Consider the following 26,299-nt stretch of genomic DNA (forward strand, 5'->3'; position numbering starts at 1 on the left):
AGAGAATTCTGTATTCTTTTTACCCTTTTAAGTGGTTCTAATACTTCAGATTACTTTCCTTTCAATTATGCACATTTATATATGTAAGTGTGCATGAGTGTGTATATTTGCAGTTTCTTTTAACTAATGAATGTGACCATGAAGAATGTCTGTGGCCAATATCTAAGTCCTGGTATAGTCCTAAGATTCACTTATTTTTACCACATGAACTTTGCTTAGGAAGTGTTATCACTTACTTTTATCTTGTTATTCTCCAGTATCTCTATTTTTAATCCTTGATACAAGGACATGAATAAATAAAATATAAAAGTTTTTCTTTCTGTATAGTATTCTTGTCCATCGTGAATATCTTACCATACATTGATAATTGCTTCCATTATTCATGAGCATTTGAGTCTTAGCACTATTGCCCAAGCCTTGAACAGAGCTCCTTTATTATATTAAACCTTAATGAGCCTGGCTTTCACAATTTTTATATGCATAATAAATTGAGAGGCTAAACCAAATTGAAATTTTAATTTTTATTCTTACTGTGGCATTTCAGCAGTTAAAATGTCTACATTATAAATGATAAAATGAATGTTGTTATTGCTCCTTAAAGATCAATCCATATTACAATTGTTCTAGCAGAGACTTGAGACCTGTTTTGTAGATGGTGTTTTTCCATATAGCTCTCAGTTCTAGGTAAGGGTGGCAACATGGGTATCAGATTCAGATAAATCTGTGTCTCTGTTCTACTTTACATTTCCTACTATATGTTCTCAGTCTCAAGCTTTCTAACTACTCAGAGCTTGTGTTTTCTTATTTGTAAAAGGGATTAATAACATAAATTTCAGGGTTGATATTAACATCGCATAGACTGTACCTAAAACCTTAATAAAATTACAGTTATTATCATGTTAGGGTTATTATAACTTATATATAGGACATATACATAGGAAAACTAAAAAGTTTTAATAACTTAGTTTATTGAGCATCCTCTACATAGGATACTGTATCAGGCATCTTTGATAAAGAAAGACTGAAATGAGACATGACATTTGCCATGAAGAAACTCATCCCAATAAGGAATGTACAAATGCTACATGTAGTTATACATTAGCATAGCAGCAGACCAACCATCACATTTTACTTGTGGTTATTTCCTGAATTACAAGAATCAGGAACTGTACGCCTCTTTCTCTTCACCTGTCCAGCTTTGAGCAAGTCAACTGATTTAGGTCAACCACCCCACCTTGTGGACAGAGTAAAGAACAGTTGGACCCACTCTCACTGTCCCCTACTGCCAACATTTATTTCTTGCTGTGGGAAAGGAGATGGGGTGTTGGTTATTAAGAGGCAAATGGTTGATCTCCAAAGCTTTTCTAGCCTTTACTGCATGTTCCATGTTTGGTTAATTTTATCAAAGTTATTCCTTCTTTATAAAGCTCCTACATATGCTTGCCTGACTTTCTCCATTTTCTTCTCTTTAACCACCACGTCTCTGCAACTACCTCAGAAACATATCTTCACCTGAAATCTCTCCGGTTCTGAGTTTTTTATCTCTCAAATTCTAACCTCTGAATGAGACCTTCTGCCATTTTATTTCTCAAATTGCTAATATTGTTTTTTTTTCTCATGGTAACCCCAAATTCTCCTGAGTCTCCTTATCTGTGCCTCTTCTTCTCCATCAATATCATAACCATTAGCAACTTCATAAGAGCTTTTGGTCCCATGTCCATATGATATCTGAAATCTTTTACCTGTATTATCTCTTTAAACCATCACATGCTATGTATTAGGACCCACAGTTCACAACCCCTGCCCCCATACATCAATTCAATATTGAAAAATGTCTATTTTTTTTTGAAAATTGTAAACTCACTTGATATCAAGTCCAACAAAATGGACATGAGACTATTTGTAGTCTTTAGTCAATTTTAGACATTTTGACTTGTCTATTGTTAATAAAATACAAAACAGAATTTCTATTTTGGTGAATCCACTGATTTATTCAATCAAGATATTTCTTACACATACATAATATATACTTTGCCGAGTACACATACCTTTATACATCTTATTCTATGTCTACTTTTAGTGTTGGTTTTCATAAGGTTTAATATTGAGAACTTAATTTTTAATACTTGCTGAAAGATTTTCATTTATGCTTCATAAACAATGTACACAGTTGTTCCTTTGGGAAAATAATTTTGTACAAGTATATTAGCTTGAAGATTGTTGTTCATTTATTGAGATTGAAAGATTGCCCTTTCCCATCCATACGTTGATTTTATTTTCTCTTTCATTATTTTCCACCCTTTGAGGAAAACAAGTGAGCTGAGTTTTATCCAGTAATTTTGTTGTAAAATGCTGTTCTGTTTGCACTGAATGGTTATCAACCTTCATGAACTACTGAATGCCATGAGACAGGTAGAATCATTCATAACTGACATCTTGCTTTTGACATTGCTGCCTTTTCTTATTATTCTTCCTGTCAGGTGCTTTCTAAGGACTTTCTACTTTTATTTTTTCCCATTTTTCTTCTATGTTCGACCATATGATTTTTTTTCTCCTTCAGAAACCAAATGTACTGTGAAAGACAGTGGAAATCGGCCATCAACCCCTAAGTAGAAAATCGTCTTGAATATCATAGAGAGGGATCTTAATTGGGTTAGTGAGCCTTTTCTATACAGAGTGTAGCAAAGACCTTGCAAGAGTCACACTGAAAGTTACTTTGTGAGAACAATAAGCTCCATGACCTATTCAGTATTTCACACAATCTCACTACTTTTTATATCATCAAAGATTTAGATCAACTAGACTAGATGCTAGGAAACTTACCTATATGATTATAATAACTCACTGGTAGAAAAAATACCTTTTGGTGAGTTTTAAAATGTTAATTCAACATGTGTGAAATTTGGTTATGTAATATAACCCCATTAAAATTAGTTTTTACCATTAGCACAGACAGAATCTAAGATCCTGTAGTCATTTAGGGAATTTTTTAATCAACTTTCAGCCAATGGTAACAAGTCTATTCAACACCTTAGTTCACTCAGTTTAGATTAAATATACTTGCATTCATTAAACAAATGAATGTTCAGTGTCTGTACTCAGCCAAGCTGTCTTTTAAGCATACAAGATCCAGAGGTGAATAAGGTTGAGAAGGCTCTATTCCTCATGTGTCCCCAGGGACTTTACACTGTGGTGGGAAGAAAGACAATTAATACAGTTTTGGAAAGTGAAAAGTGAAAGTTGCTGTAAAAATGAAAGCAAATCAGTTCCATATGAGAACAGAAACCATCGAAACTTCTGAAATGTTTTCTCAAGGTGACATTGAAATGGAAAAATCCAGTCCTTAAATTCCACTTTGCTGTTATTCCAGTAAGTGCATTCATGCTGTGTCTTCTCTTTCTCCCCAGACTAATCCTAAAGCCCTTGTCCACAGTTTTTTGGGGAAAAAAACCCAGCTAGTCTAGTTCTTCTATACTAATACAATTGCACATCATTCTCCAACACTCAGTTATGTAATGCAGTCCTGTTCCTCTTCACATGAGTGTGTATTTGTAGAGGAATTTATTTCATTTGCAGTAATTTGTTGAGCATCTCCTATATGTAAAGCACTATTATAAAAAATAGGAACTGTGGTTAGTGCTGTTAAGAAGTACACTATGCTCTGAGAGTGTGTGGCAGGGGCTCTTGTTGAGGGTGTCCATGAGGACTGCCAGGAAGAAGTGACAATTTGACTGGGTTGGAATGGAGAAAAAGAAAAAGCATTCCTTATAAATTTTCTGAGATGGGAGGGAGTTTGGCCATTGAAGGACTAAGGGAGGGTGGGTATAACAGAAGCAGGAAAAATAAAGAGAAGCCTGGTATGAAATGAGGTTGAGAAGAGGCCTCTGAGCCCCTTTAACCTGAGATTGTGCTATCTGCTTATTAATCATTGGCATTCTTCAGTTATATTATGAGCATTAATTTCATAAGATCACTTGATTGACCAATTTTGTTCAATAGGCACATCAAGGATAGTGCTAATTGAACATGCACACTACTTGTTTAGGTGTAATTCACACTACCTCTACAAAGATGGGTCCATGCCACAGCTACTCTACCAGATGGCCTATCAGTGCCCTCATGTTCCTGTTTGAAGAATATCTTGATGATATATTTAGTGTATGAGAAAATGGCCATGGATCAGAGATACTGTGGAACCCTTGAGGTGCAGACCCAATATATGTGACTATTCACTTCAGGCCATCATAGAAGAAAAATGATTTAACTTCATTAGCTATGTTTGAATACCTAAAGAGTTTTCAGATGTTGTGTTATTGACTTCTAGTCAGGAATATGGTTTATGTTACCGTATAGACATGAGGGAAAAAAATGAACAACTGTGTGGAGAATGGAAAAGATCAAATGAGTTGTGCTTGAGGATATCATGACTGCTTTGTGGACAGATGTGACCAGCAGCATGAGAATCTCTTTACAACATATTAAGAATGTGGCTTTTGCAGGGCATGGTAGCACGTGCATGTAATCCCAGTGGCTTGGAGGCTGAGGCAGGAGGATTGCAAGTTCCTCAGCAACTTAGCAAGACCCTGTCCCTAAACAAAATATAAAACAGGCTGGGAATGTGGTATAGGGGTTAAGTGCCCCTGGGTTCAATCCCCAGAACCCAAACAAAACAAAACAGATCTCTGAAAAAATGTAGCTTTAATCCCAAAGGAGCAACTTTGAAGGGCTTTTGCTAGCTGTGATATTACAAAAACAAACATATACTTGTATATAGGGGCCTTTATGTCATGTGTGTGTTTGTATGAATGGAAACAAGCTAAATTTTCTATTATAGAATGTGAGAGTTTATGATTCTGTAGTTTGAAATCCTGGGAAACAAAAATTAGTATAGTAAAAAAAAAATGAAAGTGATTACAAAAACTGATTTGTATAACTTCAGTTTCACTCATCTTTATAATGCTTTGCATTAAACTGCCGAAGTCACCTGAGGGTCCCATTTTAGTTGCCTGAATCTTCAAAGAAAATTGTCAAGAAATAAATGTTTTAAATTTAAAGGAATGCTATTCTATCAAACAAGTGAGGGTCTACTGCCTGTTTAAAATAATTTGACAACACATGTAAAATATTTTTTAAAATGTCTATAATTGCAAATATCTACCCAGTGAGTAAATTTGTTTAACCCTCTAAATTATTCTTTTAAGGTAGAAAATTTCCTGTAAAAACCAGAGCCACTGACTTCAGATTGTCTTCTAATTATATTAGCTGTTTATAAGAGAGTTTTGAGTAAGAGATCTTATGCAAATTTTAAATAATCTATACTTGTTTTCACTTTTTGAGAATAAAAATAGCATTAGCATATATAAATTAACTTTTGATATATTTGCAATTTAAGGAATAAACATTTTTTATTATGGGTACTCACTCTTTTTCAGATACTTAATAGTTTAGATGACTTAAAGGAATACAAACACACACATATTTGCTAGATACAGATATTCAAAATTTTATCCATTCTTTTCCATTTCTTAAAAGATATTTTAAATATATTTTATTTTAAATGTGAAGGATTTTAATGTCAGTAAAACCATCTATGTGGCTTGAAATATTCTACATTCTAGTCTTTCCTTTAACAGGAAATAAGACTGGGGCCTATGCAATGATTCTGTTGAAACACTTATGAAATGATTTTCTTTTGTTGTTAGATTTAAAAAGATTCTTGTATGGCATTGAATCTTCTTTGATATCATTTACATGCTTAATATTTTGTGAGCATTATGTTTATTTAAATGTACTGAAATTTCTTTTTTTATTGGTTCTTCTTAGTTATACATGATAATACAATTCATTTTGATAAAATTATAACAAGTATAGAATACATCTTACTCTAATTAGAACTCCATTCTTGTCAGTGGGCACAAGGTATTTTCATATGTGCACATAGGAAAATTACATTAGATTTATTCTACTCTCTGTTCCTATAATGTTTTTTTCAATTTACGGAACTAAAAAATTATGGCAAATACAATCCATGGACATAGCAGATGCAAAAGAATTTTACTTAATTGGATTATTGAGAAACTATGTGCTAACCCAAAACAAGGGAGGGTAGGGAGAAGAAGATAAGAAGTTCATTAGGTTAGACAAAGGGAAATGAAGGGAACTGAGCAGGGATAGGAATAGGAAAGACAGTAGAATGAATTGGTCATAACACAACCAGTGAAATCAGTATACACAACCAGTGAAACTCCACATCATGTACCACCACAAGAATTGGATCCTAATTGGATCAAGTTATGCTCCATGAATGTACAACATGTCAAAGTACACTCTACTATCATGTATATGTAAAAAGAACAAATAAAAATAAAATAAAAAACTTGCTCACCAAATGTTAAAGAAGAAGAAACTGTGTATTCTGCTACATTAAAAATGAGCAAAAGTCAAATACGACTTACTTTTTCTGACTTTCTTAGATTTGATTTGATAAATTGTTACTTATGAGAATTACATAATTTGCATATATAATATTCATAATGCATAAAATGCTCATGTAATAAGAGAAGATTTTTAATATTTAATAGATTTTTAAAACAGTTTTTGACCCATACTCTTTTTTTCCTGTTATCAACATCTTACATTAGAACAATACCTTAGTCACAATAAATAAGTCAATAATGGACATTATTAGCAACTGAAGTTTATTTTTTTTAATCCAGATTTCCTCATTTTGCCCCTACTGTCCTATTTCTCTTGTATTACTTGTATTTCCTGGCCTCTGCTTGTTTGTGGTAGTTTCTCAGATTTTCCTCATTTGATAATGTGGACAGTTTTGAGAAATACTGACCAGATATTTTGAAGACTCTCCATTCATTGTATTTAATCTGATGCTTTTCCCTCTGGATTTGGGTAATATGTTTGGGAGAGTGAGACCCCAGGGGTGCCATTGTTTTCACAGCTTATCAAGGACTCATGCTACCAAAATGAGATATAACTGGTGATATCAACCTTGATCACCTGGCCTGAAATAGTGTCAGGTTTCCCTTCCCTTTTCATGTTGTCCTCTTTAAAAAAGAGAGTCACTGCATGCAGTCTACACTGAAGGAGTGGCAATTTACACTCCACCTGCTTAACATTGGAGTATTTATGCAAATTATTCAGAATCCTTCAGTGAGGGGGGTTTATCTGTTCTTCCTATTACTTATTTATTCAACCATTTATTTATATCAGTATGGATCCATTGGTATTTCTTGTACACTGTACATTGTAATTCAATAATACATTATTTATTTTGTTGTTCAAGTTCTTTCTTTGGGCACTGAGACTTCTTTTAGTTGAATTCTATTATTGCTTTTGCATACCCCCCTGTCATTTTCGGTATTTATTTAAGCTGTTGCTCACCTTCTAGCTGAGGTTTCTGTGTGTTTCCTGAGCCAGTTCAGAATCAGCTATTTCTCCAAGGGCCCCAGTTCTTTTTACTGGAAATTGGTTTTAGAATCCAGATCTGAGCACTAAGTCAGGACTGATTGCTTGTAGAGCCTCTAAGCTAATTGTGTGTGTGTGTGTGTGTGTGTGTGTGTGTGTGTGTGTGTGTCTGGTTACTAATCTGTAGATATATATTTCTGTGTATATGCATGTATCTATAAATATTTCTATATGTAACCGTCCGTGTTTATACTAATCTAAATATCAAATCATGCCATTTCCAAACGCACTCCCTTACCACCTGGGTCATTTTTAGGCTCCTCCCTTAGCTTATCTGTAACCTTTCACTGGAACACTGGAAACCTGGCTCCCATTATCTTCCAGAAATGTAATTATTTTTTCAGTTCTAGTATACATCTTTAAAATTTAGATATTTACTTTAAACATGAGTATTTCAGAACTCTTGCAGCTTTCCAGAAAGCCTATGTGCAGTTCCTTTTCCTTTTATTTTTATAAGCTCTACTCATTTTCAAATTTAATTCCCTCATCTCCTCAGTGAGGTTTTTCACACCTTTGTACTGTTTAGACTGATTTGTCGAATTCTGCATTTTTTCCTGGGATATTTCAAATTTTTGAGTGATTTTATTTTTCTAATCATATGCACTCAGTTTAGTCTTTGTGTTGTAAAGTGACATGAGTTTTGATAAATGCCCAATGGCTTATATTTATTACTGTGTAATATATAGAGAAGTTTTTCTCTCATAAAATGTTTCCCTGTGCTTCTCCTATTGAAGTCTCTTTCCATCTCCCCCAGACCACTGGCACTCCTGAATTCTTTATAGTTTCTATAGTTTAGGCCTTTCTAGAATGTCATAGAAATTAGATTTAAAGGAGTATTTGAGAAGAGTATAATGATTCTTCAAATATTAAAATTTCTGTAGGGACTAGGGATATGGCTCAATGGAAGAACATGTGTTTACCATGGATGAGACCCTTGGTTCAATCCTGGGCACCACAAAAATTGAAAAGAAAATGACTATAAATATTAGCAAAGAAAGTGTGACTTGTTTTTGGCAGAGTTCCATTGCAGAAAGAAATGGCAAGCGCTTCAAAACGATAAGACCACAATACTGTGATGAATGTCTTAGATTTCCTTTATTTGAGAATATCTTGGGGGGATATTTTGGGGATCCTGGTAAAGCCTGACAGGGATGGAAGTCTAGGCTTCTCTGCTCAGCCTTTGGTGTATGGGTGAAAATCAGATTGGTTTTCCACTGATGTCTGGTTGTGATAGAACAGTTATTGTCCAAGTATTTCCTTTCTTATTAGACTTGTCCTTTCCTAGTCCTTTGGCTAGAAAGAGAAAACTGTGCCTATTAGAGTTCCCAGGTTGCTAGTTTTTAATAATTTACCTGGGATATGTGAGGAAAAAAGAAAATATTGACAATTCACCATCTTGTGGTTCTTTGAGACTTGAGGTCTACCTTCTCTCTGCTTTTCAAAGCCTTCTTAGATTTTTATATAATTACATGTAATGTCCAGGAGGAACATGAAAAAGCAACTCCACTAAACTCTTTCCAGAAAAAAGAAAATATAGTAACTGAGTAGGTATGATACTGATGGATGACTAGAACAGAGACTGACATAGAAACTCTATAAGCATCTGTATTATGATAAAGATAAAATTGGAGAAAGGAAGGATTGCTTAAGTGGTTTCAGGGAAATGGACTAATTCTTTGTGAAAAATTTATATATTCTCTTTAAACATGATACTGAAGTTGCAAGTGGTTCTATTTATTAATGTGCCTTTGTATTTGAACTGGCTTTATATGTTTTAGTACTTTTTGTTGCTTTCCTTCCTATGACCAAAAAGGAAGGATGGTGTAAAGTATGAAGGCCAACACTTTGACTACAAAAGCAAATGTACAATGTAGAAGGCACAGAGACAGTACACACACTGTGTGTGGGGAATCAATTCTAGGTTTGGAAAAACATGAAACTGAATACATAACATTTCTCCACTTTCTGTAATTTAACCATTTTGGTATTTGTTCCAATTTTTTTTTACTATTATTAGTGTGTTTAATCACTTTTATATTTTTTTTCTTGAGGTCTTCAATTTAAAATTTACGTAAGGGTTACGATGTAGCTTATTGGTAGAGTACTTGCCTAGCATGCAGGAGACCCTGGGTTCAATCTCTGGCAGCACTAAAGAAATAAACTTCACATGAATATAAGACATAACTTTTTAGTGGCAAAATCACGGGTTAAAAAGGAGAAATTTTTGTCTTTCTTGATTCAAAATGAGTTGAAATCCACATATCAAGTAGGTAAGTAAATGGGACAAAAATTTGCAGTATTCAAAATTTTTTTCTTCATTAAGGACGGGTGTGTGTGTGTGTGTGTGTGTGAGAGAGAGAGAGAGAGAGAGAGAGAGAGAGAACACGTGTGAACAATTTCATAGTAATATATTTTTTATAAATTCTATATTAGATTAATTCTTCCACAGGATAGATTCCCTATATTCTCTATTTTTTTACCCAAAGTATATAAATCTGCAACTAGCAACATATGAGCATTAAATATTCGCTGAATAAATGGATGGATAAATAAATAAATCTCCTTTGTACATTTGGATGAATACTTGGTAGTTATAGGCATAAGAGTTGATGTTATATCCAAATTAAAACAATAGCAAATATAAAAGAATCCTATTTTACCCTCATGGATGTTTTCCAAAATCATTTACCCTCATTTTCTTTTCATAGTGAATATTTAAGTCTATTGTTTTCTTTTACTAGAAGCCCAGTTGTAAGATTTAACAAATGTTTCATATTTTATTGATTGAAAGGAAACATGACCCTCTTTTTTGATGTTATTTGTTGAAAATATTTGGGGGCTTAGTATACCTGATGAGTGGTTTTGTAACTGTGGAGGCAGATGCAGAGGGAAAGTTGATAAAGTTTATGAATTAAGATAGGCTTTCATCAATATTCATGCCTCTAATATTGCTAAGTGTCAGACAAACCCGTCTACTTTAATCTTTAATTTAACTAATAATCTCTTTGATTCCAAATCACTAAAACATCACTATGAATCAAAGACTAACCTTGAAAAGAACTTCTCTTCAGTTGCCATAAAGATATGACATTCCATTAATTAAGTGTGAATTTCACATCCCCTTCCATGTAGAAGTCACTTGACTCTGAGTGTAGAGATTCATCATTGTTTTCAGAAAAATGCTGAAGGCTCCATCTATAAATTGATAATTGTTTTATAAAGTAAATTTTAAGTTAATTGATACATAGTTACACTTTCTATCACCCAGAGAAAGAATCATATGACATAATATCTGTTTCTCCTGCAACAGAACAAGACATTACTCATATTTATTAATATTAATTTTCTCAAAGCATGAAACCATGAACTTATAACTTTTTGAACCACATAGACATTTATTTTTCTTTTTGGTTTATATTCTTCAAAGTATCTGTAAATTATATATTTCATAGTGGTACAGTATTAATCTGTTGGAACATCTCATTTGATTTTCTGGATGCTATTCCATTAAATGCTCCCCTCTGTTCCAATATTTTGATTACAAGTTTCAGACAAGGGCCTTATATATTTATCTTAAAATCAAAGTGACCTAGCACCAAATACTGTTTTGGGGGGAACTAACCATAAATGATAAACAATGTTAAAGACATTTTATCAGCGTTCCAATGTTTTTCGGATTTTCATTGGTCAGTTGGTTTTGTGCTAAATAACTGGGTATTTATTATTAATGCTGTCATTGTTGTTTTTAATTATTTCCCTCTTTAACTTCAGACAGATAAAGGACTCTCAGAAGTATGGCAAGAAAGCAGGCAGAACCCTGGTAATCAGTGGCAAAAAGCTGTCATTCTGCTAGGAAAGCAGAGAAACTTTGAAGTTATCTTTCAAGGTACCAGGACAAGGGACCTGGGAGGAGGAGCTGCAATTGATGATATTGAATTTACAAACTGCACAACTGGTAAGTTTCTGGAGATCATTTCTATTTGGAAGCACAGTTATAAAAGGCTATGTTGTGTACTTTGTATACACACACAAATTGTTTCACAGGTAGAACTTCATAATTGTAAAGTTGCACCACATGTTAAGAGCTAACCTCTATATTAGTCCATTTGACAGGCTGTAACAACATAACATAAGCTGGGTGGCTTATCAGCAACTGAAAATTATTAAAATTATTTCTCACAGTTCTGGAGGCTGGAATGTCCCAGAATGGTTGAGGGGTGGGGTGCTGGCAGATCCCATAACATGTAAGGGTGTGTTTCTTGGCTTACACAACTTTCTTGTTGTGTCCTCACATTCTGGAAGGGCAAATGAGCTTTGCTGGGCCTATTTTATAAAGACACTAATTCCATTAGTGAAGGCTCAGTTCCTATGACCTAAACTGCCTGAAAAAGGCTTTACTTCCTAATAATATCATCTTGGAGGGTAGGAGTTCAAAATGTAAATTTAAGGAGAAAATAAATATGCAGATGATAGCAATACCTCTCCATCAGTTACAGAAAGGACTCCCCTCTTCTTTCTACACTATCCCCTAACACATGGATGTATTCTTTAAATTTTTTTTCAACACACTGTAAAATGTAAGTTTAAGATTTACACCCAACAAGGCATGGTAGTGTGCACCTATAATATCAGTGGCTCAGGAAGCTGAGGCAGGAGGATTGCAAATTCAAAGCAGCCTCAGCAAGCTCAGCAAGGCCCTAAGTAATTTAAGAGTCTATCTCAAAGTAAAAAATAAAAAGGGCTGGGGATGTGGCTCAGTGGTTAAGCATAACTGGGTTTAATCCCTGGGACCAAAAAATAAACATAAAAATAAAAAAGAGTTACATCTATTCATCTATTTTTAAGCTTAAATTAGTGAAAAATGAGCCAGTAAAAAAGATTAGAAGCTGAGAAATAAATTCAAGCAAAACTTGTGTTGAAAACTATGCTCAGGAGATTTAAAAATGATATTCCAGCATGTGAACAAACAATAACTTGAAAAAATTTGCTATCCTTTATCGTACTTTTAAATGTGAAGTATAACTACACTTAGATTTTATTTATAAAACAATCCAGAAAAAGTCAAAAATAATTATGAATACATTTGTACAATTTCATAGTTTGCAGAGTTCCTTAGTGGGAATTATTTCATTTGATTTCCAAAATAGTCCTGTGTGATACATTCTGCCGATGAAGGATGTGCCTTCTGTGGTTTGCTATACTGATTCACTTGGCGGCGAGTCTCTGGGACTGAAGAACTAAACCTGAATACTGTTTAATTTTATTGTATTAAAATATCTTTTCACTCAGGCAGTTCAAAAATGCGACTTTAGTTTTTGGTGATGTTATAGCATCTGTCCTTTTTATGAGCAGTGCTGCTTCAAAGGTTTCTGCTTCACAAGAAATAAATCCTTTAAAATTTTACCCCCCACCCTCCTTTCCAGAAGAGGTGGATGCTACTCAGCTACCTTGTATATGTTACATAAGATCTTAATTCATGTGCCCCTGAGGATCCAGAGAGCATATAGCTCAGTATCTGTTGCTATGCAGGAGTCAAAATCTGAACTGGAAGCTGTTTGGGATAGAGTGTCAAAGGAAATGTGGTTCCGCACACATAATCATGAAAAAGGAATCTTAGACATGAGAATGTGCTTCTTAAATTCTTTCCTAGTCAATTTCCTGGTAATATGTTGATTTTCTATTATAATTTGTAACTCAATCTATAAATGATTTTGGCAACTTGAAGAGGAAAAATTCTTTAAAAGTTTTTTTTCTAAGATTTTAGAAAGAAAGAAAGAAGCTTTTATTCAACAAGAATTCCTTCCTCTCAAGGGAAGGAGAATGCTTCCTAGATGGGTTGATTCAGGACAGAAGGGAACTGAGAGTTATTTTTCCAGCTTTGCCTGGCTCATGTAAAACTTTGCACTGTTTTTTACCTTCCCTGTTTTAAAGTCGTTTGATAATTTATGTAACACTAAGTAATTTTATTCCCCTCAATCCAATACTCATCTTATTGGGTGACATTTTAATGTCTTATAGTTATTGATAAATTATATTTAAGTCTAACATGCTTTCTATGTTTTCAATAAAGAGACTAATGTTGTCACAGTTGAATATGATCAATCAATATTGAATGGACCAATAAAGTCATTGGTTTTTAATAGCTTAGTATGATAAGGAGTATTTTTGAAGTATTTCTTAGTTAAGGTAGAACTAATTATTTGTAAGTATTATGAGAAAATTTGGAAACTATGAATGGAGCTCAAACCAATGATATTGGAAATCCCCTAGTTTTAAGATATACACCACTCATATGTCTGATGATCAATGGGAAGAAGCTTTGACTATGCTACCCTTAGTTGTTTTCCACTGTTGCCAGTTTAGAAGAAGAGAATGGTGTTTGACAGAACACCTATAAGTCAGGGAGGCATTTAGCATATAGTTAAGAACAAGGAGTCTTTGAAACAAGATACCTGGGTGTGGAATCTGGCTCTGCCACTTAGCTTGGGGAAATTTCATCATTTCACTTTGCCTCAGTTTCCATATCAGTAAAATTAATAATGATAAACAGGTAGTCCCATCATAGGGTTTCTGTGAACATTAAATATGTTAATACATGTGAAGTTCTTGTAATACTCTTGGTACATTGCAAAGTTACTGAATCACATATTCAAAGCTTGCTTTATTGCCTTTTATTAGGAAACTAATTTGAAATCATATATAAATAGGTTATAATAAAATTTATTGTGAAATTGTTGCCATTCTCCAGTTGAGATATAGAACTTAAAAAAAATAATGTTTATTTCTGCCATATTCCATCTAAACCACAGGGAAAAAATGCAATTGATAATACATCATATATTAAATGTCTAGATTATGTAAATGTATAAATAGAAAGTAGATTAGAAATTATGTATGGCTGAGAGAATGATTTATAAGGTTTATTTTATAAGAAGATGAAAATATTATAATATTGTTTGCAGTGATTGTTCCACAACTTCATAAATACACTAAAGTCATTAAATGTTAAACTTTATATGGCTTTATATAGGTGAACTTAATGGCATCTTAATTATGAATTGTAAATCAGTGGACCTCTTTAAAATAATAAAAAAAATGAGAGTAAATTCTGATAGATGGTATGAAAGTGACAGAAAAGCTTTTAGTGTTTCCCAAGTCTTCACATCAAAACAGAGCACCTGGTTAACAAAGTCAACCAGCCATGGAAAAACCTACACACAAAATTATATACTCCCCTCTAAAGCCCGAGATACAAATCAATGGGAACAACCTGCAAACAGCAGCAAGACCTGGGTGCCACTTGTGCCTAAAGAAAAAAGGCCATAGCATGGGGAGGGAGCTAACAGATAATCATTGGAAGACACAGCCAGGTGGTTGGAGGGTTTTATCCACTGGGAGAATGAATAGATCCTCAGGTCTATGAGGCAGGAACTGTCTAGACCCATGAACTCTCTTAATAATCTGTGCTTGTTCCATGATAATCTGACTTAAATCTGAGGTCTCTATGTATGTATTTTAAATTTCCGAATCATCAAGATTAAAATTCTGAGTGGAAGTAAGGAAATATGTATGATATACAATCTATATGATATAATGTGTTCATGCCACACATACATATATACATATATATGTACATGTACATATGCATGATATATGTTTAGTGGTTATCTATTTTCCTGCAAATAAAACATTTTTTCAGGTTTTTTAATATTTATTTTTTAGTTGTAGTTGGACACAATATCTTTATTTTATTTATTTATTTATTTTTATGTGGAGCTGAGGATCAAACCCAGGGCCTCCTCACACGTGCTAGGCGAGCACTCTACCGCTGAGCCATAATGCCAGCCCTTTTTTTCAGTTTAATAGATGTACTTTACTTCCTATTCATAAACTTACAGCTCAGTTTATTAAAGAATATTTAGTAAATGGTCAAAATAAAGCTATATATACTTCTTTTTATTTTTTATTTTTTAACGTTCTAAGTACATGATGGTACTATCTTAAACTTACTATCAGTTTTTGTGTTTTTACTTTCTAAAAGAATAACTAAAGCAAAAACATGGACATTTTCTCTGGTCCAAGAACACACTAAAAAGCATCTCTTCCTTTTTTGAACAAGCTAATAAGGAAAAAAAGTATCTTATTCATAGAAAAATAATTGACAAAACATGAATTTGATATTGCACTTTTTTCAATTTGGTTTGAAAATGGATTGCACACAAATTTTTATAAAATGCAAGAACCATTCTATAGTACAAAGAAGCGAGAAGAGCTTTTATATTGAAAGGAAAAGATGACTACAACAATAAAATATTTGTAGTCATTAAAGTTTTAAATTTAAATGGCTATTCAATCAGAATATTATTTATTCAAGTATTATTTACCTGATACTTATTGGCTTTGCTGCTAATACTAAGTAGCATTTATTTCAGTAGTTAAGAGCCCAGATTTGAAATACTACCATTAGATATCAACCTAGCTTACACACGTGCCAGCTGCACTGTGGTTTAAAGCCAAGTTCCATAATCTTCTGGTTGCTTTTTTTTTTTTCCTCATTTAGAAAGCAGTAATAATAATGCTTCTATTTCTTAGACTTCTTGAGGTAATTAAATTGTTAACTCTCTAGGAAGCGCTTTGAAGAATGCATGTAAGCATCTTAAAAGTGTAAGCTAAGAAGAATATGTGAACAATAGTGAAGGGCTTGTCATTGTTCTAGGAGTAAAACTTTTTTATACTATCATTCAGGATCTGATTCTGTTTGGTTCTTTCGGGTTTTACAGGTTCAACCACCATCTCTCGATTATCTAGACTCTTTGCAATATACCATTTATGGCTCCTCCCAGCAGGGCTGAAATGTGTGTGCTCCACAAGGTTGGGTTACATGGATTTTTCCACTTCCCTATTCAGTGCCCCTTTCTTGACTCCTGGCATTTCCCCCATCTGTATTGTGTTATCCTTGGGTTTTCTATTTCCAAGACTCCTCTGTAAACTCCCTCCAAGGTACTGGTAAACCTGGGAACTCAGGTTAGGATTCAGTAATTATCTAAGATATTGCCTTTTCTACTGAACATAGAGAAATTCAACTGAATGATGACCAACTTCAATTCATGAAATAGGAAGAAATAATTTAGGGAATAAGAAATGTGCCCAGAAGTCAATAAAATCTGCTAAGTAGACGTTAGCTATTCTGCCTTTCTTTTTAAAGTCATAAGTAGCAATCCACATCATATTCCCCTGCAAATAATCCTAAACATGAAAAGAAATACCTTGAGAATGAGAATGAAGAATCCAGCATAATTATAATTTTAGATGTCTAATGCATTGTCTTCACACCTACTTTGAAAAGACATCTTTTTTTAATTATAGCCCATTTCACATCTTTCATTTTTTCCTCTTAAAAAACTGTATGTATGGCTCCTAAGTGTCCTTTAAACAGTAATTGATCTGGAGTGAAAAATAGTAGCATGATGGTAATGATTTCAGTGCAGAATCACTCTGGATTCAAATTGAACCTGGGAGATCACAAAACAGTGATTGCCCTATATAAAGTTCAAGAATAAATAAATGTATAAACAGAACCCTGTGGAGTTTGAATTTAAAACTTACCTTCTTAGTTAAGATGAAAAGCTATATTTCTCCTCAACCTATGAGTGTTCCAAATGCTGCATTCAGATTGCTTAGGATTTTCTTTTAAAGTAAGTGTGAGAAAAAGAAACAAAAAGTAGAAAAAAACAATAAAAGTCTTACCCTAGTGAAGTAACTAAAAGTGACATATTTTAATAGTGAATGATTAAATAATGTGTAGCACTTTATATTGTAAGGGCAGAAAAATGATTAATTAGCAAATAGATTGATGGAAGGAAAGATGGATGGATGGATAGATGGATAGGTAAATGGATGGATGGACAGATAGATGGATTAATAGACTATATATATATATATATATATATATATATATATATATATATTCAACTCTTGGTATTATGTGTGAAAATTCAGGACAGGGAGTTACATTCTGGTGGCAGATGCAGATGATAAAGTAATTTGTAATATTACACCATGTAATGGTGATAGATGTCCTGAATGATATAGGAAGAAAGTGACAGAGAATTACTATCTTGGTAAGAGTGGTCAGAAACAGTTTAAAGTTACACATTTGAGGGCTGGGGATGTGGCTCAAGCGGTAACGCGCTCACCTGGCATGTGCGGGGCACTGGGTTGGATCCTCAGCACCACATAAAAATAAAATAAAGATGTTGTATCCACCGAAAACTAAAAAAATAAATATTTAAAAATTCTCTCTCTCTCTTCTTTCTCTTAAAAAAAAAAGTTACACATTTGAACAAAATCCTAAGTAAAATGAGAAAGCAAATATCCCAGGGAAGAACAATCCAGATCTAGGGACCAAGGAGAGGGAAATACATTGCTAAGGCGAACAAGGGGTCATCTAGCCTTGGTTCTCCTTGTGAAGAAATGCCATCAGAAATGCCTGCTCTGTACTAAGGCATTTCTCGCTGTGTAAGATTGAACAAGTCCCATCACATCTGTGCCTCATTTTATTTATGGGAATAAAAATAAAACTTACCTTATAGGGTGATCATGAGGATTTAAAATTAATATATGCCATGTGCTTTGAGCCGTAACTCTTCATGGTTGCTACCTAATAAATGTTAGATATGATATGCATCATCATGATCCTCATTATTGTCAGTGAATTTAATTTAATCCCAACAACTCTGGAAAAGTGAGATGTCCAGAAGTCACACTAAATAATACGAGCTCTGTTGGTTTCCATGCTGATTCTTTGTGGCACAAACACCTAGCCATATTTAGCTATGGTATCATAGGATACTACCAAAATCTTGATAAATACTTGCTAAAATTAGCCACCTAGCACCAATATGTCTGCAAAGTAGACTCAACATACAGTAATTACCAACTTGTCTGAGTCCAGTGTAACAGAATACTAACACCCATGACAAGTTATGTGAGACAAATGTATTCCTTACATAAGGCAGCAAGGAACCAAAGAAGCAGCCTAGAGTTGGTGGTAAGCTGGTCCCACGTTGCTCAGGGAAGCTGTCCAAGATGGATAAAGTCTCATCTGCTTGTGCAGCAGTTGTGCCCCAGCTAAGGGACCTGGGAAAGAAGCCCTCCTTTTTATATCCTTGGGGAAACAGGACGTGCTTTGCCAAAGTGTAGAAGAACATCCAGTAGATAAATATCCTGAAATACCTAGTTTGTCAATTATTTTTCAAAGGCCATTGAATGTAAATAGGTGATCATAGGTATGTCATTAGTGTTATTTTACAACATCGTAAATCTTATTTAAAATTTTTTTAATATTCAAGAAATTGTTATTGTTCTAAATTTTTTTTTGTTTTGGATTCAGGAAAACTTTTAAGAGGAAGGAGGGGAAAGAAAATAAACCTTATCTATAAGTGTTATAAAACTTGAACCAGATCCAAGTCATAACAGTTTCTTTCTGTACCTGATGACATAGGGCTATTTTTATTCTAGGTTTCTTAGTACCCAGCACTGTACTTTTGTACCTAGAGCAAAAATTTTCTGCCTGAATTGATAAAATTTTAAAAATTTACTCTTTATGTCAGAGCCAATTCCTATCTTTAAATTAAACCTGCTGCTTTGAATTAAGCTTTACTTGTTGGCTATTTGAAATGCCCAATGCTTCTCAAGTGAAAAAAAATAGTTTTATTCAAAGTAACTACATTTTTGTAAATCTTTTATGGATAAAAAGTGGCAAAGTCATGTTTAAAAAGATTCTGTTAAAATTAACATATCCTGATTATATTTTCTTGTTAAATGTACATATTTATATCAATAGCATGCTCGAATGTAAGCTCATATATATTTTATAAGGATTTAACAAGTCAATATATGTTGTGTGGTTTGAATAGTGACTCTTCATGGTCATGGTCACTAACCAATAGATGGTATATGTTGATGAAAACATTAGTAATTTTTTTTTGTCCATGAAAGCAACTGATTTTTATTGATTCAAAAATTCTTGCCAGGTACAGTGGTGCATGCCTGTGATCCCAGCAGTTTGGGAGGCTGAGGCAGGAGGATTGCAAGTTCAAAGCCACCCTCAGCAAAAAACTAAGCAACTCAGTGAGACCCTGTCTCCAAATAAATTACAAAAAAGGCCTGGGGATGTGGCTCAGTGGTTAAGTGCCCTTGGGTTTCACCCCTAGTACTAAAAAAAATAAAATTGTGATTTTTTTTTATCAAAAATGACAAATGGTAATATCATTGTCATTGATTTATTAACAAATACTGCATTGCTTTTAGCTTGCTGCCGTATGTGGCAGAGATATTTCCTGTTGTCAAAATATGCATATTTTCCCTCATATCTTTTCTTCATTTAAATGAGTTCATGTGAATAAGTCTTGGCCAGTGTGCTGTGAGAAACAACATATATCACTTCCAGTTTGAAGCATGAAAAATCTAGCGTGCAAATCCCTTGGCTATAGAATTGTCTTATTGCAAATACAAAAACAAATCTCTCCAGGTCTCCCCTTGTGTATTACAAGAAGCCTCTTGTTCCAGATGGTACATCTGCATCTGACCATTCCTCCTCAGTGTGCATAGAAGAGTCTCCCTATGCCAACTTGTTCTGGATAATGTATCGCTGAGTCACACACACACACACACACACACACACACACACACACTTTTTTAAATCTTTGTGGTTTATTTTTATGTGTGATACAATATATTCCATCCTAACTAATACACAGTACAATCTCTGATGTAGAAGGACATCACTTAGAGCTATTATAGAGTAATTCTATGTAGAGAGAGTTATATTTGACATGAGGTTGTAACCTTGGTGGCAAGTACATTATTGTGCTTAAGGCTACACCCTAAGGTTTGTATTCGCTTACATAAAGACAGAAAGGAAATGAAAACCAAGCTATTAATCCTTTGTAGGTTTATTCAACCTAAAGGTATAGGAGGGAGTATATTTACTTTAGATTCTAAATGATAAGAAAGGGCATCTGGCATTCTTGGTCCCATCCTTGTGAGGAAAGTACTCAGGGTGAATAAGGTTAATCAGGAACAAAATTCCACACTAAGAGGTGAAGGTAGTCCATAGGGAATTAACCCTGTACTTCCTGTCATTGCCAGGCCAAACCCTCACTTTCCTTTCCTGCTGGCCTTGATTTGAGACAGGTTTCAAGAGAGAGGCCTCATTGATATGGTCAACCCGAGCTCATTGCTCTTCCCCATGCCTTCAGACACAGTATTTACTTCTTGTACAATCAGGGAATAGTTCTTATTCCTGGCCCAGTGCCATTTATTAAACAAAAGGAGTATGTGATTGAGTTTATTATATCTTTCATCAGCTATTTTAAATTAAAAAATCAAAGCCATGGATGGATCTAATTACTTTAATATCAAATTCAAGTAAACCATTTGTTATATACCTAGAAAATAGCAGATACTGCTTTATCCTTCAATAATTGAGAAAATTAGCATTTTAATGTTAAAAGGTCTACAATTTGAAGATGTCATTTTAATCATCATAATCATAAATGAAATATTCTAATTAATGTGTTTATGCTTTATTATGATCCAAGCACAATGATATGACTTGGTGCATTCAAAATGTTAAGAAAAAGTAATTACTTGAACAGACATTTTAGTAAGTCTTAAACAGCCCCGGAAATATCTCTTTATTCAAATGAATACAAATATAAACCTGAATGCTCACATTATCCTCAATTCATGTAATTTCTAATTAGAATTTGTTTCAATCATAATGAACTTCTCCACACTTATTAACTGTATCAGCAAGATCATTGCACAAAGTATTTGTGACAATATACTGTTTTATTTTTTATTAATGTATATTTTACACATTATTAACTATTCTAAGTAAATATTAGTGTTTATCAATGACTTTAATTTATACTCATGTATGCATCATTTTCTTATTTTCCATGATACAATTAAACGATGTGCTCTTCAGTCCTGAAATGTTGATATGAATATATACTAATGTATAAGAAATATAAGCTTCAGGTATGCTACTTGAAAGAAGTAGATGTGAAATTCAAAGTCATATTTAGTTATATCTAGTTGAACCAAACAAAAATAGGTTAGAGTAAAATCTATTTATATGTGCCCAAATATTGTTAGGGCTAGAAACTAATTTTCTTGTCTATTATATTTGATGGAGCACACAGACATTTACAGAGAATATTTCCTATAACATAATATGTGCTTCTGAAAACTTCATATTTTGAAGAATATGAAGAAGGCTTAAGGGAAAAATCGGGTTGGACAATGCTATAATCATACATAAATAGTCAAACAGCACTAATATGAACATGATTAAAATCCTAACACAATTTAAAGTTTCCCCAATCCTGCTAAACCGAGGGAATTTATAAATGTGCAACTTTACCTTGAAGAAAAGTAAGATGGGTGGGAGGTAAGGGATCGTGATGGAGGAGTGATATAAAAAAGTTGAGGTTGTAGAATTCTGGAGACAAGGAAAAGTATCCAAACAGTAGGGAGAAGCATGCAATCAATAAATACTGCCCCTAGGCAGCATATGGAGAAACACAGCAAACAAGAGTGAGTGACTCATAAGCTAAGCCTGCCTAGATTCCCTTGTGACTCACTGTGAGCTCAGCTGTGAGTATACTGCCCTGTTTTCATGGGCTGTGCCTTGGTTCCAATGTGGAAAAATCCTGTAGGAATCAACAACTTCTGTGTTATACAGATCCAATTTCTCCATTGCTCAGTTGCATGCCTGTGAACTTCATTGTTTTATAGGAATGTGCCTTGGATAAATATCAGTCAAGACAATAGAAAGAAACAAATGTATGTTGAAGATAGAATGGGGGCCAAGGTCATACTAGAACAACTACATACAGGATGGCCTTTAAGGAGGGAATGAGGGTGTTTAATATAGAATGGATCTCAATGGATTTGAGCCAAATGAATCAAATTGTCTGAAAAGCTGCCTCAGAGGAGTTGGGAAATGAAGAGTTTGAGATTGTTGATTGGAAAGTCAGAAATGAGCTCAGAAAAAGAAAATATGTTGTTGGGAGTTCTTTCCACTGGTTTAATTTTTGGTTTGGGGGGTCTTTATACTTTGTCATAATAGTTTCTGGGAAATCACTGTGTCAGTGAGCTCTGCTGTAATTACCAATAACATCAAAGATAAAGGGAGCTTATTTAAGGATACAAGAAATTTTATGAAACCCAAGGTCAGGAATGCAGATCATTCTCAGGATGATGTTAAAAGAGACTGAAAAGTGAGAGGGAATTTAAACAGTGGTCTTTCTGTACATCTGCCCTGGGTCTCTTCCCTCTCACCTATTGCTTCCCCTCTCAGTATAACCAGCTTTCTCAGCTTTACCCTGTGTATGCAGAAAACATGACTGAACAGTATTCACATGCCAGGACCCTTTCATTATAGTTCTAAATTCTTGGATGTTCTATCTTAGGTCAAATGCATCCTCAGACTAGTTAACCATAGTCAGTGTTTTAGTCAGCTTTTTTGGTGCTGTGACTAAAAGACCTGACAAGAACAATTTTAGGTGAGAAAAGTTTATTTAGAGGCTCAGGATTTCAGAGGTCTCAGTCCATAGAAGGCCAGCTCCATTCCTCAGGGAGGAGGCTGAACATCATGGCGGAAGAGGATGGCCGATTAAAGAGGCTCACATGATGATCAGGAAGCAGACAGAGACTCCACTTTCCAGACATAAAATACATGCCCCAACGCATGTCCCCAATGCCCCACCTCCTCCAGCTACACCCTGCCTGCCTTTAGTTACCACTCAATTAATCAAATCAGGGGCTTAATTCACTGATTGAGTTAAGGCTTTTATAATCCAATTATTTCTCCTCTCAACCTACTTGCATTATTTTGGGGGACACCTCACATGCAAATTATAACAGTCAGAGAGCAGGCATACATTATACAAACATGCCTACTGGAGCCCAACATTGGTAGCCAGGTTGAAGAAGGGGATCTGGGTATACAGTTTATATTAACCATGCCTTTTGTTCTCTGTCTTCTGATGCTTCCTAGAGATTGTAAGCCACTTGCTCTTGAGTGTATTTGTATGCAAACCAACCAGTCCAGAGCCAACACCCCCAGCCAGCTCTTTTATGAAGCTCTCTTACTTCAGGTCACTATCCACCTGCCATAATCACCCCAGGCCCAGTACCAGAGAATAGGAGCATCACTGTGCCACAGAGATTACTGAAATTATTTAATCTAAACTATCAGAAATCTGCACCTTCCACAATAACGGCTCTCATCCACAATTGCCCCGTCTCCTGCCTCCCAACCAACCCTAAAGGCCCTCATGGTGTAATGTCCACCGCTTCCTCTTGGGAATCTGTGAGTATTAACGTCTTTTCAGGGGAAGTCAAATCCCCATCTATTGGCCTCACCATGCCTACATAAAAACAAAGCCTATATTTAAACCCAAGTACACAGTCAATTTGTTGAAAATATATTCTTAGAACTTTAGATCATGTATTCTGCAAATATTAATACAGTGCCTCCTATAAAAGTATTGAAGGATATTACAAAGATAAGTTGATTTTTCTAATACATGGCTATCCCAATGTCTCATTAAAAACAATGAACTGAACTAGAGTAGTACATTGGGAATAGGGAAAGGGAGATGAGTGCATGAAATATTGTGGGAGTGATAACTCAGGATGGCTGCATTAGCTCTAGTCATTATGGCTCCCTTCCAGCTGGCAGGAAAAAAAAATAAGGTGTGGAAAGTAGCAAAGAGCACACACCAGCTGTCTTTAAAAATGTTTCCTTGAAGCTGTTGCATATCAACTATACTTAAAATTAATGAGCAAAAACTTAGTTGCAAGATCTAAATATAAGGAATTATAGGAAATGTGTGTATTCAAAACTAATCTTTGTTACTAGGGAAGAGGAAGGAAAAACTTGCATTCAGAGTCAATAGCTTACTGCAAATTCCTGGAAGATAATTTGTGAGTCTGAGAATATAAAAAATTATAATACTTGAATGTATATAGTCATCTCTTGTTATCCACTGGGAGATCAGTTCCAGGACCCTCTATGGATACAGAAATTCATGGATGCTCAGATTTCTTATATAAAATTGCATAGTATGTGCATATAACCACCAAAAATCCTCCTTTATGCTTTAAATAATCTCAAGATGACTTATATTACGTAGCATAATGAAAATGCTATGTAAATAGTTGTTATTTACATAGTAGTGTTTAGGGAATAATGACAAGAAAATAAATTCTGTACATGTTCAATATAAACTTATTTTTTTTCAACTGAGATTGATTGAATCTGCAGATGAGGAACATGCAGATGTGGAATAACAACTATATCACCAATTTAAATACACAGATAAGAAAGCAAATTTGCACTTATCCCAATATTCTATGATGTCTCCCCATATCTGTTGAGGTTGCTTATTGCTTGGTTCTCCACATTTTGGGGGCATTTCCTTATCTTTATAATTCAAACTCTTAAACCTTTCTTATAACCCCATTGCTGCCATCAAAATTACTTTCCTTTTCAATTTAGGTTAAATAATTTGTCAAAATTTTAAAATCCTCATTGGCAATATTTTTAGTTAACTTTTAACAAGAAATGTTTCCCTATCCGAGTAAATGAAATAGTATGTTGTTTTTGTTTACATGTATGATTAATACTGAACTTAAATTAAAAAAATATTATATGCTTCTTTTTTTATTGTTGGTTGTTCAAAACATTACATAGTTCTTGATATATCATATTTCACATTTTGATTCAAGCAGGTTATGAACTCCCATTTTACCCCGTATACAGCTTGCAGAATCACATCAGTTACACTTCTATTGATTTACATATTGATATACTCATGTCTGTTGTATTCTGCTGCCTTTCCTATCCTCTACTATCCCCCCTCCCCTCCCCTCCCCTCCCCTCTTCTCTCTCTACCCCCACTACTGTAATTCATTTCTCCCCCTTGTATTATTTTTCCCTTTCCCCTCACTTCCTCTTGTATGTAATTTTGTATAACCCTGAGGGTCTCCTTCCATTTCCATGCAATTTCCCTTCTCTCTCCCTTTCCCTCCCACCTCTCATCCTTGTTTAATGTTGGTCTTCTTCTCGTGCTCTTCTTCCCTAGTCTGTTCTTAGTTACTCTCCTTATATCAAAGAAGACATTTGGCATTTGTTTTTTAGGGCTTGGCTAGCTTCACTTAGCATAATCTGCTCTAATGCCATCCATTTCCCACCAAATTCTATGATTTTGTCATTTTTTAATGCAGAGTAATACTCCATTGTGTATAAATGCCACATTTTTTTTTTATCCATTCGTCTATTGAAGGGCATCTAGGTTGGTTCCACAGTCTTGCTATTGTGAATTGTGCTGCTATGAACATCCATCGATGTAGCAGTGTCCCTGTAGCATGCTCTTTTTAGGTCTTTAGGGAATAGACCGAGAAGGGGAAGAGCTGGGTCAAATGGTGGTTCCATTCCCAGCTTTCCAAGAAACCTCCATACTGCTTTCCAAATTGGCTGCACCAATTTGCAGTCCCACCAACAATATACAAGTGTACCCTTTTCCCCACATCCTCGCCAGCACTTATTGTTGTTTGACTTCATAATGGTTGCCAATCTTACTGGAGTGAGATGGTATCTTAGGGTGGTTTTGATTTGCATTTCTCTGACTGCTAGGGATGGTGAGCATTTTTTCATGTACTTGTTGATTGATTGTATGTCCTCCTCTGAGAAGTGGCTGTTCAAGTCCTTGGCCCATTTGTTGATTGGGTTATTTGT

The 26,299-nt window shown here is 34.5% G+C and overlaps 1 protein-coding gene across 1 annotated transcript in view; it reads left to right on the forward strand.

The window, feature by feature from the left end:
• Malrd1 (MAM and LDL receptor class A domain containing 1) overlaps positions 1 to 26,299 on the forward strand; it is a 656,113-nt gene that overhangs the window by 388,369 nt on the left and 241,445 nt on the right. The window contains exon 29 of the mRNA XM_077802928.1: positions 11,254 to 11,437. Coding sequence (XP_077659054.1) covers positions 11,254 to 11,437 — 184 coding nt within the window. The remainder of the gene's footprint in view (positions 1 to 11,253; positions 11,438 to 26,299) is intronic.

The sequence above is a fragment of the Urocitellus parryii genome, chromosome 9, assembly GCF_045843805.1.
Source record: "Urocitellus parryii isolate mUroPar1 chromosome 9, mUroPar1.hap1, whole genome shotgun sequence".
In the NCBI taxonomy this organism is placed as follows: Eukaryota; Metazoa; Chordata; class Mammalia; order Rodentia; family Sciuridae; genus Urocitellus; species Urocitellus parryii.